Source organism: Bufo bufo, chromosome 1, assembly GCF_905171765.1.
Source record: "Bufo bufo chromosome 1, aBufBuf1.1, whole genome shotgun sequence".
Lineage (NCBI taxonomy): Eukaryota > Metazoa > Chordata > Amphibia > Anura > Bufonidae > Bufo > Bufo bufo.
The window spans coordinates 841,751,409-841,765,804 of NC_053389.1; the positions used below are offsets into that span (position 1 = coordinate 841,751,409).

General features: G+C 51.6%; 1 protein-coding gene across 1 annotated transcript in view; it reads right to left on the minus strand.

The window, feature by feature from the left end:
- Window positions 1-658: 658 nt before the first annotated feature.
- The window catches only part of GPS2 (G protein pathway suppressor 2), a 30,756-nt gene continuing 17,018 nt past the window's right edge, over window positions 659-14,396 (minus strand). The window contains exons 5-12 of the mRNA XM_040415433.1: window positions 13,935-14,014; window positions 13,775-13,854; window positions 13,534-13,702; window positions 13,371-13,457; window positions 13,163-13,242; window positions 12,941-13,033; window positions 981-1,064; window positions 659-901 (exon numbers count right to left, since the gene is read on the minus strand). Coding sequence (XP_040271367.1) covers window positions 821-901; window positions 981-1,064; window positions 12,941-13,033; window positions 13,163-13,242; window positions 13,371-13,457; window positions 13,534-13,702; window positions 13,775-13,854; window positions 13,935-14,014 — 754 coding nt within the window. The 3' untranslated portion in view covers window positions 659-820. The remainder of the gene's footprint in view (window positions 902-980; window positions 1,065-12,940; window positions 13,034-13,162; window positions 13,243-13,370; window positions 13,458-13,533; window positions 13,703-13,774; window positions 13,855-13,934; window positions 14,015-14,396) is intronic.

Genomic DNA, 14,396 nt, shown 5'->3' on the forward strand with positions numbered 1-14,396 from the left:
CCGTGTCTCAGTTATTCCCACTGTCATAGCTATCATCCAGCCATGTCTCAGTTATTCCCACTGTCATAGCTATCCTCCAGCCGTGTCTCAGTTATTCCCACTGTCATAGCTATCCTCCAGCCGTGTCTCAGTTATTCCCACTGTCATAGCTATCATCCAGCCGTGTCTCAGTTATTCCCACTATCATAATCCTCACACATTATTACTTCCAATGCCCCAGTTTTATTAGTCAGGCTTCTGGCATTAGTATACATATAATTAAGAGGTTCTGTTCTAGTCCCTGCACCATCTCTCCTCTCCAACCCCCCCCCCCCCCCCCCTATTACCTGGCCCCAGGTCTCTATCTGCAGTATTACAACACAACACCCCCCCCCCATTGAGGTGCAGCCCGTCCCTACGATACAGCCTGTAGCCGACACAGGACGCACCCAGCTCTCCAGGAACCTGCACCAGTTCTCGCTGGTACACCGCCTCCGGATGAAGTACGTTACTGTGGTTTTCCTGTTTGTGGGTGGGACGAGTCTCGTGGACATGCTGGTCATATGCAAAGCATCAGCCATAACCTAATGTGGACTTAATATAAATGACAAAGCTGCATGCGCCTGAGATCCTCCTCTACTGTCAGCAGCCGTTTCATCATCAATACACACGAGATCACAACAGGTAATGTCAGTTTATTTACATCACCACCCAGTCTGCGGAAGGTTAAAAAGCTGCAGGGTGTGTGGGGTACAGCGAGGAGCTGGACTGGTATACTGGGGTCTCTTATCACGAATATTTACACCATTCATACAGAGGCTGAAGACGAGGCGCGGAACAGTCACTTGTAGAATCTCTGGTTCTGTCCATGCTGCATGAAAGGAAGACGAGGAGTCGGCTGCGGGGAGGCCTGGAACCCAGACTGTGGCGGAAAGCAAGGAAGAATAATCAGTCATGTGATCATCATCATCATCGTCGTGGTACTGCGGACACCTTCTTACCGTATGTGGCTGCTGAGGCGGGGTCCCGTGTGGGTATCCTCCAGGAGAAGCAGAGCGCGATGGGTGGGAATAAGACAAGGCCGACTGGAAAGAAACAACATATCCGTCAGGATGAAGGAAAGCATGACAAAGAAGACCATGTACAGGATGGAGGGGCCATCAGAAGAGTGGGACGAGGTCAGCGGGAAAGTCAGACATGAGGTGTAGGAGGCACAGCAAGAGGGGCCATCAGAAGAGTGGGATGAGGTCAGCGGGAAAGTCAGACATGAGGTAGGAGGCACAGCAAGAGGGGCCATCAGAAGAGTGGGACGAGGTCAGCGGGAAAGTCAGACATGAGGTAGGAGGCACAGCAAGAGGGGCCATCAGAAGAGTGGGACGAGGTCAGCGGGAAAGTCAGACATGAGGTAGGAGGCACAGCAAGAGGGGCCATCAGAAGAGTGGGACGAGGTAGAGAGGTCAGCAGGAAAGACAGACATGAGGTAGGGGGCACAGCAAGAGGGGCCATCAGAAGAGTGGGACGAGGTAGAGAGGTCAGCAGGAAAGACAGACATGAGGTAGGAGTCACAGCAAGAGGGGCCATCAGAAGAGGGGGACGAGGTAGAGAGGTAAGCGGGAAAGACAGACATGAGGTAGGAGGCACAGCAAGAGGGGCCATCAGAAGAGTGGGAGGAGGTAGAGAGGTCAGCAGGAAAGACAGACATGAGGTGTGGGGGGCACAGCAAGAGGGGCCATCAGAAGAGGGGGACGAGGTAGAGAGGTCAGCAGGAAAGACAGACATGAGGTGTGGGGGGCACAGCAAGGGGGGCCATCAGAAGAGGGGGACGAGGTAGAGAGGTCAGCAGGAAAGACAGACATGAGGTGTGGGGGGCACAGCAAGGGGGGCCATCAGAAGAGTGGGAGGAGGTAGAGAGGACAGCAGGAAAGACAGACATGAGGTGTGGGGGGCACAGTAAGAGGGGCCATCAGAAGAGTGGGACGAGGTCAGCGGGAAAGACAGACATGAGGTGTAGGGGCACAGCAAGAGGGGCCATCAGAAGAGTGGGAGGAGGTAGAGAGGTCAGCAGGAAAGACAGACATGAGGTGTAGGGGGCACAGCAAGAGGGGCCATCAGAAGAGTGGGAGGAGGTAGAGAGGTCAGCAGGAAAGAGCGCAGTCCACGCAGTCAGTGGAAGTCCGGGATGAGGTCCAGTAACGGGGTCACCTCAGATGTACATCTTGTATAGGAGCCATATGCAGACAAGGGCCAGACACTTGGGCCTCGTTCAGACAGGCATATCGTACCCGGTGGCAGTTCGAAGTTTGGCGCTGTAGAACAGCACGACCTTAGGGGTATGGACAGTGACACAGGTTGTCCCCATTGTTAGGCAGCAGAGATCTATCTCACAAGACGTCTGTGGGGACTAACCAAGACCTGCAGGACAGAAGGGTCTGTCCTAAAAGGTTACAGTTTAGATGGACGGACCTTCCTGTAAATGTGTGTCCACCAGAGCAGTGCCCCCCCCCAGTGCACATGTCCGCCCACCGCTGTATTCACATGGGGCCAGGCCGCAGTATCCTGTGTAAAAGCTGCCAGTCTGGGACCATCTATTCAAGGACGGCTTCACAAACGCTCCACACCGCGCGACTGGCGCTGCTGCCTCCTACCTCAATGCCAGGAAGTTTACAAGGGTCCAGGAGGAACTGAATCGCCCGCTGTAGGACCCCCCCGAACCCCCCCCCCCCCCCCCGATCAGGCACAGATCAGAAAACCGGATCAGTTTTTACCGGAGCACTTGGCATTAATGCATTTAATAATGGAAAATAATGCCGGATCCGGCATGTGTTCCAAAATTTTGGACGGAGAAAATACCTGGGCGGATTGCCCTCCATTCAGAATGCATTAAGATAAAGCTGATCAGTTTTTCCCCCCGGTATTGAGCCCCTGGGACGGAACTCAATGCTGTAAAACACTAGTGTGAAAGTACCCTAAAAAGAACAAAAGATTTCCAAAAAATTTATTGTACCCAGTTTCATATTAACAAGGTAGAATTGACCCTGTTCAACAACCCTGTTCTGGTCCCCAGTACAAAAGATCATTCTTCAAGCCTTGTGTGCCACCATCTTGGGGCCACTAGGACTAGCGCAGATCTCTCTTTCTCAGGACTCTGGGGATGAGACAAATGAGAGGGAAGGCATAACCCCAAACTACTGACCGCTAGGGGACATCTAGCCCTTCAGTGAAAAGAACCTGTTCACCTCCTTGTGGTGAAGACATCGATAGGTTGACCGCACTTCTGGACAACCTCCTGATACATTTCCTTCTGGTCTGACATCTTGTCCTTCCCAGCCGTCAGCAACAACTGTCCCGCTCAACCATAAAGCAGAAGGGACGCTGGTTCCTCCCTGATGATTGAAATCGGCCACAACACACGATACACTCCTGTCCCTTCAAGGGGTTGTCCCATGGAAAATATTCTACAGGTTTCAAGCCAGCACCTGGATCTACAGACTTTTGTAACTGCATGTAATTCTTCACCGAGAGCCATTTGTATAGCGCCACCTGCTGTTTTCTTTCATCCGGCTCATCAGAAAGGTGGCACATGTTCAGTTTCATTCTTCAACTGCCTCCTGACACGCCCTGAGCTGCCATGTTGATGTAAATCTAGCAGAGCAATGAATGAGGAGATCTCTGGATCCACGCGAGGTCCAGGGCTGGTTCTAGCTTTGTTAGACGGAGATTGTCATGTCCTATACGATGTCGGATGTTATGGTTTTACATGAATCGTTGGAGAACCCCTCTCTGTTTCGAGCCACTATGTTAAGGAAAGATTTTATCAATTCTTTGAAATTGGTGGAGGCCCGTTTTGTTCTTAGATCCCAAGGCCCCTGCCAGCATCTGCTCCCCACCCTCAAGGGTATGAATCTTTAGTGATAACCAGTGGGTTCAGAAGGAACCCTGAAGATCAATTCACCAGATCAGTCCACCAGAACAGAGACATTCTGGCTGCTAAAGAGAGATGGAACTTGTAAAGAACTTGGTCTGCGAATCCAGAGCCTCCGAGTGCCTGTCTGCAGGGCCCTGGAATGTATTGTCAGTAGGCCTAGGCCCTAGCACAGACATAGCTTTCATCTTTCTGAGAAGTAAAGACTGAAACACAAGCCGCATCCGACGGTCAAGCCTCTCTACAGACTCAAGCGGAGTCCCTGAGAACACACACCTGGGAGGGTGTCTGTCACGGGTGAGGTATGGGAGGAAAGGGAAAAGCCACTAGGCCTCAATGCTAGGGAAAAGGGGAAGGGCCACCTCCTAAATAACCCTACTCCTTGACCTGTCTCCTATCCGTATGAGCAAACCCTGAAGGCAGGAATGCCCATACACCAGAACCTTAGACCCCAAGGAGCTCCATAGATAAAGGCTGGGCTTGAGGCGACCCCCTCCTTCCCAGTTGAAGGAACCAGCGTCTCCCCTAAGCCTAGTAGCAACAGACAAGGGGAGGGACAACAAGACCCAAAGGAGAAAAACCCTTAACTTCTGAAGAGATGGACTCCAGAGAGGACAACACATCAGCTCTTCCAAGATCCAAATAAACCATCAACCGCATAGCCAGAAGGGTAAGGTCAGACTGAAACAAGGGGTGTGGTCATGAGCAACAACAACAACAACTGAAGCAGGTAACCAAAGTACAGTTGTTTCGATACCATAAAAAAGTATTGCGATACTATATACCACCCGGAAAAAATAAAAACACCCAAAAAGCTGCGTGCATTCTGCATTTTATGGAACGTTCGGCCTATAATTCAAGAGTCCTATCCTATTTTTTTTTGGGGGGGGGGGGGGGGGAATAGGGCTAGGTGACAAAAAAATAAAATATATATTTGCAATTCGTGCAGTTTATTTTTTTCTGTTATGGCGTTCACCGCATAGGAGTTTTTTTTAAAATATTTTAATAGTTTGGGCTTTTTAGACGTGGCGATATGTAATTTGTTTATATATTTTATATGTAAAATTGTGAAAGAAGGCGATTTATACTTAAAACAAAACACCAAAATATTAAAGTTTTTTTATTTTATAACTATTGCCCTTAGGGGCTAGAACCTGGGATCTTTTAATCCCTTGTCCTATTCCCCCTGATAGAGCTCTATTAGGGTTAATAGGACCTCACACTCTCCCTGCTGCCCCCCTGCATAGTACACACAGCAGCAGGGAGCTTACCATGGCAGCCATGGACGGCTTCAGTAGTGTCCTGGCTGCCATGGTAACCGATCGGAGCCCAGCGATTACACTGCTGGGGCTGCGTTCTGAACTGCCACTGTACCACCAATGAGGAGGAGGGGAGGGGCCACTGCCACCAATGATTTTAATACGGAGGGGGGGGAAAGCACTGCGCCAATGATTTTAAAACTGGGGGTTAACCTTTAATACAGATACAGGAAGGGGGTACTGCCTCCTACATTTGTATTCGCAGAGCTCACTTGCTCAGACGGCGCAGCAGTGTATTCCCTCCCCCGTCCTGCCTCCTGCTTTAATTAATAGTGGCACATTCATTGGTGGCAGTGGTGCGGGCAGCTTCAGAGCCCGCTCACTTAATCGGGCACAGCGCGGCCGCGTCATAGGAGGGACTCCCTCTCTCCTTCTCCACTGTCTGCGCGCGCGCCGAGCGCCATAAGAGGAGAGTCTAGTATCGAAAAGATGAACATCCTGATACCGAAAGTCCGATACCAGAAACAACCCTAAACCAAAGAGGCTGTTGGATTCCTTCACGTGTAGCCAGTCTCTTTGATCTCCTGACTTCTGTCACAGGAGGGACCGTGACAGTGTCAGTTTAAGGTGGAGCAGAGTTTATCCTGCAGAAGACTCTGTTCTGAGTGAGAAACTATATAAAGTAGTCTAGGTAAGGGATTAGTGTCCCCCCCCCCCCCTTCGGTCTAAGGCTCATGCACACGGCCGGTACGGTTTTGCGGTCCGCGGATCCGGGCAGTGTGTATGCTGGCATTTTATATTTCACTTCAGACAAGAATAGGCTATTTCTATTGGTTTGTGGATAAGGATAGGACATGTTTTATCATTGTTTTGTGGGGCCGGGGAACATACGCCAAAGGTGCGAATGAGATGTGGAACAAACATAGGGTTGTGTGCATGAGCCCTTACAAGTGCCGCTGGCTCTGCAGTCAATCTGATGACTTGGAGCCTAGAACAAAGCTGCAGCAGAGAACCCTCTACCCAAACTGGGAGGATCCACAGTACACCCGATCCCCTCCATGCGGAACCTCTTGGCCGAAAAAAATGTTTTGCATTTTTAGATTCAGAATAACCTTGAAGGAGTCATTTGGCTTTTTTACCAAAAACAAATAGACAGTAAGAACCTTTTCCCATTTCATCTCCAGGAACTGCAGGGAAAAACCTCTGCCTCCAAGGCCGATCTTCTTACTTGGTCTTTGGGGCAATATGTCTGAACTAAAAAATCCTGCGGAAGGGAGGAAAGTTCCCTGCAGTACCCTAGATTTATCATATCCAAAATCCACTTGTTCCTGGAGATATCTGCCCAGGCCTGAAGGAGGGGGGGGAAAAAAAACCCCCATAAAATCTTCCTTTCACCGGACATCTGGTGTCATTGGATGAGGTGAGGTGGGGTGGGAACCATTTCATCTTCTCAGGTTTCCTGTCCTTGATGTGAGGTCCTACTCAAGGGTGCTGTCAAAATCTGAGCTACAAAAAGTGGCCTCTCTTCTGAGCCCCACGACGGGAACAGCAGTTTACATCAGCGTTTTTGGTATTTCAGTGCCCAGTGGAACCCACCGGGTGTGGTGTGTCTCAGATGGCACAAGCTGGGCATATTGGGCACTGAAATGCCGGATCTGTGGAAAAGGGAGATTTTTTTGTGAAACTCACCTGTAAAATCTTTTTCTCGTCTTTTCCATTGGGGGACACAGACCATGGGTATAGCTTAGAGGTATTAGTAGGAGGGACACTATGCAAATACAAAAGAGAGCTCCTCCTCCTCCTCGGGCTATACCCCCCCCCTCCCCGGAGGAACTCAGGCGTTGCAAAAGCAGTAGGAGAAGGAGACAAGAAAAAAATATAATGGAAGCCATCGGACCAAAGCCCATGAGGTCCAACCACAGCACTGAACTGAAAACCCTCCTGCAACAGGCAGAATGGGCGGGAGCTGTGTCCCCCAATGGAAAAGATTTTACAGGTGAGTTTCACAAAAAATCTCCCTTTCTCGTACTTTTTTTCCATTGGGGGACACAGACCATGGGACGTCCTAAAGCAGTCCATGGGGTGGAAAAAAAACTTCAGCACCGCCAGGGGGAACGTCCATCGGTCAAACAGGAACCACAGCCTGCAAAACCCTGCGGCCAAAGACAGCATCAGCCGAAGCCAGCGAATGCAACTGATAAAACTTCGTAAAAGTATGTAAGGACGACCAGGTGGCCGCCTTACACAGCTGAGAAGCAGAGGCACGATTGCGCCTTGCCCAGGAAGCTCCCACCGCCCTAGTGGAGTGAGCGGTAATCCGAGCCGGGGGAACCCTACCACGAGCGCGATAGGCCGCGGAGATAGCCGAGCGGATCCATCGCGCCACAGTCACCTTGGAGGCCACCAGACCCTTACGAGGTCCCTCGGGAATCACAAAGAGGGAGTCTGAACGGCGGACGGAGGCGGTAGCCGTCAGATACACCTTCAGGGCCTGGACGACATCCAGGGAATGGAGAGCACGTTCCTTGGGGTTTGCCGGAGAAGGACAAAAGGAGGGCAATACAAGATCCTCGTTAAGGTGGAAGGGAGAGACCTTGGGCAAAAAGGAGGGAACTGGACGGAGCACCACCTTATCCTGGTGAAAAACCAGAAAAGGCTCCTGGCAGGAAAGTGCGGCCAGCTCAGATACCCGCCTGATGGAAGTTATGGCCACAAGAAAGACCACTTTTCAGGTGAGAAAAGTCAGGGAGACCTCCCTCAGAGGCTCGAAGGGGGCCGTCTGGAGGGCGCGAAGGACCAAATTGAGATCCCAAGTCGGCAAAGGGGGGACATACGGAGGGACCGAATGCGCCACCCCCTGAAGAAAAGTCCTCACAGGACCCAGAAGAGCAAGGGACTTCTGAAAAAAAAGACAGCCAAAGCCGAAACTTGACCCTTCAGGGAGCTCAACGACACTCTTGAGTCCGGACTGAAGAAACGAGCGCACCACAGAGATGGAAAAACGAAGGGGAGGAAAACCAGAGTTCTCACAAAAAGCAAGGAAGGCCTTCCAGGTACGATAGTAAATCCGGGAGCAAGCCGGCTTCCTCGCTCTGATCATGGTTCTAACCACCGAGTCCGAGAACACTTTCTTCTTCAGGATGGCGGTTTCAACAGCCACGCCGTTAAACGAAGAGTGTAAATTCTGGTGGAAGAGCGGGCCCTGAGACAGTAGATCTTCTCTGTCAGGAAGAGGCCATGGGGCGTCCGGCAGCATCCGAGCCACATTCGAGAACCATGCGCGGCGAGGCCAATCCGGGGCGATGAGAACGGTCGGAATCCCTTCCGCCTTGATCTTGCGCAGAATCTTTGGCAGAGGAGGAAAGACATAGAGGAGGCTGAAGTCCTGCCACGGAGACACCAGTGCGTCCACCCCGTACGCCTTCGGATCCCGGGCGCGAGCCAGGAACACCGGGAGCTTGTTGTTGAACCTGGACGCCATCAAGTCCACATCCGGACGGCCCCACCTGCGGCAGACGTTTTCGAATACATCCGGATGCAGAGACCACTCGCCTGGATCCACCTTGTTGCGGCTTAGGAAGTCTGCTGTCCAGTTGTCTACTCCTGGAATGTATTCCACTGACACCGGAACGTGCGACTCCGCCCACCGCAGAATTCTCATCACCTCCTGCATCACCATCCAGCTGCGGGTTCCGCCTTGATGGTTGATGTAAGCCACAGCCGTGGCATTGTCCGACGAATCCTCACCGGGCAGCCTGCAAGGAGAGGAGACCAATGGGAGAGGGTGTGGAAAGTCGCCCTCAGCTCCAGAATGTTGATCGGGAGGCGAGATTCCGCCGCCGACCAAACCCCCTGAACCGTGCGAGACTGGAGAACGCCGCCCCAACCCAGGAGACTGGCATCGGTGGTGACGATCGTCCAGGAGAACGGCAGGAAAGACCTTCCAGATCTCAGGTTCATCGGGGACAGCCACCAAGGGAGAGCTGCCCAAACCCGCTGAGACAGGCGGATGCCATGGTTCAGACCACGAGAGGTCTTGTCCCAGAGGGAAAGGATCTCCTGTTGCAGCAAACGAGTGTGAAACTGGGCATATGGAACGGCCTTGAAAGAGGCTACCATAAGACCCAGGACCCGCATGCACTCCCGGATGGAGAGACCCGGGGAGTGCAACAAGTGCGACACTGCCCCCTGGATCTGGGAGGACTTGGAGACTGGAAGAAAAACTTTGGCGGGCAAGGTATCCAAAACCATCCCGAGGAAGGAGAGCTTCTGGGACGGGAGGAGAGAGGATTTTGGCAAGTTGATCAACCAGCCGAACTGTTCCAGAGTCTGAACAGTGATCCGGACGCAGTCCTCGGCCTGCGGAAGCGAGGGGGCCTTTATCACGATGTCGTCCAGGTAGGGCAACACAGGATGCACCTGGTGCGAAGAAGCGCCATGAGCGGCGCTAGGATCTTCGTAAAGACCCGAGGGGCAGTCGCTAACCCGAAAGGAAGGGCGACAAACTGATAGTGCCGGCCACCAATGGCGAAACGCAGGAATCGTTGGTGAAATTCTGCGATAGGGACATGCAGATAGGCGTCCTGGATGTCCACGGACGCGAGGAACTCCCCTGGAAGAAGAGAAACAATAACGGAGCGGAGGGATTCCATTCGAAACCTCCGCACCCGCAGGAACTTGTTGAGCAGTTTCAGATCCAGGATCGGACGCACCGACCCCTCCTTCTTTGGACCACGAACAGGTTTGAATAGAAACCTGTGCCCTGTTCCTCTGGGGGAACTGGGGTAATAACCCCCCGGTCCAGAAGGGAAGAAACTGCCATCAAGAGATCCGAGGCTCGGGCCGGATCCCCCGGAACGCGAGAAGGAAAAAAGGTTCCGGCGGTCTGGATGCGAACTCTATCTTGTAACCCGACGTTACAACTTCTAGAGCCCAGGCGTCCTGAACACGAGTCCTCCCTTCATGCGGAAGACTGCTTGGGAGCAGCAGGGCGGGCCGACTGCCCTCGGGCGCAGGAAGGCTGGGGCTTGAAGGAGGGCTTCTTGCGGGAGTCCTGTGACCCCCCTGTGGAGGAAGCAGACGACGTCCTGCCAGAAGAGAAGCGGCGAAAGGACTGGTACCGGGAACCAGAAGACCTGGCCCGAAAGGGGCGTTTGGACCTAAGTTGGGGAAGAGGAGTGCTCTTGCCCCCAGTAGCGGCAGAGATGAACTCGTCCAGTTGAGCCTCAAAAAGTCTGGAACCCTCAAAAGGGGAGGTTAGCAATACTTCAACCAAACCTCTCTGCGCTGAATGACCGAGAGGGCTGAAATGCGGGCAAAGAAGGAACTAATGTCCATGGAAGCCTCGCAGAGGAACTTGGAAGCCTGAGACATCTGGAGAACCAAATCCAGTGTGTCAGCAGACGCATCTTGTTCCGCCAGGTCTTGGTGGTGGCGCTGCAACCACACCGAAAGAGCTCTGGCCACCCATGCCGAGGCAAAGGCAGGTCGCAGGGACGTGCCCGCCAGTGAGAAGATGGATTTGGAAAGAGAATCTAGGCGTCTGTCCACAGCGTCCTGCAGAGAGGAGCCGTCAAGGACAGGGAGGGCCGTGTTTTTGGCTAACCTGGCCACCGGGGGATCCACCTTAGGGGGAGAAGACCACTTCTCCACACTGTCCGCCAGAAAAGGATAAAGAGTATCCATGCGTTTGGTGGCAGAGAAACCAGCCCGGCAAAAGCCAATATGGCACTCCTTCCCTTTGGAACCCTGCCATGTGCCCATATAGCAGTTTACCACCACAAATAGGGGGTTTCTGTAAACTGCAGCAACAGGTTAATACATAGTCAGTTTGTTCGGCTGTTAATCCATTATTTTTCATGCGACACAGCAAAGGTTAATATGGAAAATCAGCTAAAAAAAGTTTATTATATTTCACATCAACTTCCCTTTAATCCTTATGGAACATATGAAAAGGGTTAAAGTTTGTAAAATTGTTTTTGAATAACTTAAGGCGTGTTTCTAAAATTGGGTCATTTTAGAATGAAAATTTGAAAAAAAAATTACTTCCAGAACTCTAAGCCTTAAAAAATAAACTGACATTTCCAAAACGATGCTGTAAAGTATATGGTGAATGTTAATCACTATTTTATGAGCGGTCAATATCCATTGTAAAAGTTAAAGGAAATCAAATTTAGGAAAAAGTCGCAATTTTTGAAATTTGGGATTTTTTTTTACAAAGTACTGGCAGCGGGGCCCGATGCAGTCACTGCATTCTACTACCCCGGGCCCCGCTCACTGTAGTATAATCAGATCTAACTTGTAGGTATTGTTAAACTATTCAATTCGTCTGTAATCCGGCGCTTGTAGTACTTACTACTAACTTCGTAGCAGTCAGGAGGCCGGGCGGGCGGCAGCGTAACTCGCCACTTTATGAATGAAGCAGGCGGCGCAGGCTCGGGATGTAGTGAGTTACGCTGCGAGCGCCCGGCCTCCTGACTGCTACGAAGTTAGTAGTAAGTACTACATGCGCCGGATTACAGATGATGTGAATAGTTTAACAATACCTACAAGTTAGATCTGATTATACTACAGTGAGCGGGGCCCGGGGTAGTAGAATGCAGTGACTGCACCGGGCCCCGCTGCCAGTACAGAAACAGATGCCGGCCCCCATTCACTACACAGGGACACTTATGGGGGGGGGGGGGGAATCTGTGGATGACACATTAGATAAGAGGCCCCCGTAGCAGTGCCATCCACAGAGGCCCCCATAGCAGTGCCATCCACAGAGGCCCCCATAGCAGTGCCATCCACAGAGGCCCCCATTAGTTCAAAACCCACCAAAAGCACACCTTTTGATTAAAAATATTTTTCTTATTTTCCTTCTAAAAACCTAGGTGCGTCTTATGGGCCGGTGCGTCTTATAGGGTGAAAAATACGGTAGGTAAAAAATAGACTCAAATTTACCATTAACATGAAGTACAGTGTGTCACACGAAAATCTCAATCGGTTGAATAAGGGATGTGCCAGATTTGCAAAAATAGTTTGTCAGGAAGGTGGAAAAATCGCTTGGTCCAGAAGATCAAGGACTAACTCCTCAGATCCCATCATCTATTGTGACGTCACTGATCAGGCAGCCGGCTCCCACTGACTGAAAGCAGGTTCTCCCCGGACCCCTTAACATAAAAAACCCTCACCCATCAGTGGTCTCGCTGCAGGATCAGGAAGCAGCTTGGTCCAATGACCACTGCAGCCAATCGCTGGCCTCTGCAGCTTGAACCCCAAATAAGAAGAGTCTCCATGACCTCCAAAACCAGTTTCAAACTAAGCATACGACTAAGTGTAGGTGTCCTCAAAAATAAACCTACCTTTCTTGTGTTAATCCGCTACTCAGATCCTGAGAAATGCTGCTTTATATTTCCAGAGCACCATGGACGGGCCACTCCAATAGGTGCACCTTTCGCCATAGAGCCGCCAAGCACACGGACATTGCACTACACGGACACCGCACTACACGCCTGCCTACCCGATGGAAACTACGTGTGCGAACATTAGAAATTAACTTTCCCTTTCTGCCATGGAAGCTGGCGATTAAAATGCAGATAGTTTCTGGGCGAGGTTGGGTTAGGGAAAGAAATGCAACGACACCATAGCGGACTACAACCTGTAACCTGACACGCCATCAGTGCGACCCCCACAGAACAATTTCAGGGCGTGCAGTCAGAGATGGCGGCATGGTCACTAGTAAAGGCCTAGAAGATCTGTAGTCATATTGCCAGACAAGGTTCACAAGTCATCTTACCTTGGTCGGCTGCATTGGAACTGCTATCGGCTGAGCCGTCAGGAGGGTCTGCGTGGGGTGCAGAGCCTGGGGGTGCATAGGGCGAAGAGTTGACTGAGAAGAGACAGAAAGCAACGTGAAATAAATCAGAGCATCAGCTCCAAACAGCAGCAGACACATCTACGAGGACAGTTGATGGATGTACCAGGAGTAGTCCAGGACCTGGTACATGAAGGTACTCACAGAGTCGGTGAAGCCGGACTGCTGATTGGCATGTTCAAGCTGCTTCTGGAGCGGGATGGTGCTGCTCGGTGGCATAAATCCTGAAGAGGACAAACATGTCAGCAGACACCAGGACTGGAGTCACAGCAGGGACAGGAACATACACCAGAGAAAAGCTAAGATCCTGCCACAATCGGGAACTACGGCCTCTGAGGCCCAGGCTACTGACCTGCGTGAGCTCCCGAATAGTGACCATGAACTGTGTACCCCGGCTGCTGGTGAGACAGATACTGCATGGTGGGGAAGGCAGCAGGACCTGCAACGACCAAACAGGTCCTCACACAGCCGTACAGAACCAACGGCAACCTGTCTACGCACAGAACCACTCTAACCTCTGATGGACTGGCTCCCCGTGTAGGTGACGGGTCCAGACTGGCCGGCCCCGAAGCTGTGCTGCGGCTGACTGACCGTGTAGGGGCCATGGCCTGACTGGCTGGTTTGGTACTGGCCATGCTCTGCGGCAGTGGGGCTGAAGGACGGCTGGTTGGAGTAATGGCGACCCTGAAAAGAGAGAGTATGGTGATTTGGGGAAAAGGCCAGACACCGCATTCAGGAAATGGAGACAAAACTCACCGATATCACTGGTGGCCCGAACATCTGCTTGGCTCGATCAGACATGAGAGAGCTATGGCGGGAATGACCCCCAGGACTCCCTGGAATAGAAATGGGAGAACACTCAGGTCTTGGGGGTCAGGGCATCCAGCAAAGGGTCAAACCATTTCATCAGCCTTACCTTGCATGTTAATGAGATGGGCTCCTGTGTGCATCACCATGCCCTGCTGGTAAGCGGCCGACGTCAACGTGGTGAGGTCACTGTGCGACAAAGACCATGAGCTGGGGGACGCCCCGGCAGCAAACCCTTCCCAGACCCCATTCTCCAGCTACAGTGGGATCATCTGCCTGCCATATGGGCGTCCATCTGTACACTAGACGGCGGACAGAAGCCCATCCAGCATCCCCTGTATTCCTGCCAGAGGGCGCACCGCTGTTTCCAGAAGAGTAAAAATACTGCACCACAGTTTCCAGAAGAGTAAAAATACTGCTCTTGACAATTTAGAGTATTTTTAGCCCAAGAGGAGTAGACATTTTGTGTTAATTCATATATATATATATATATATATATAATGCACAGTCGCACATACCGTTACCAGTCTCCCTGCAGAAATACATGTAGACCATTTTACATTTATCCAAC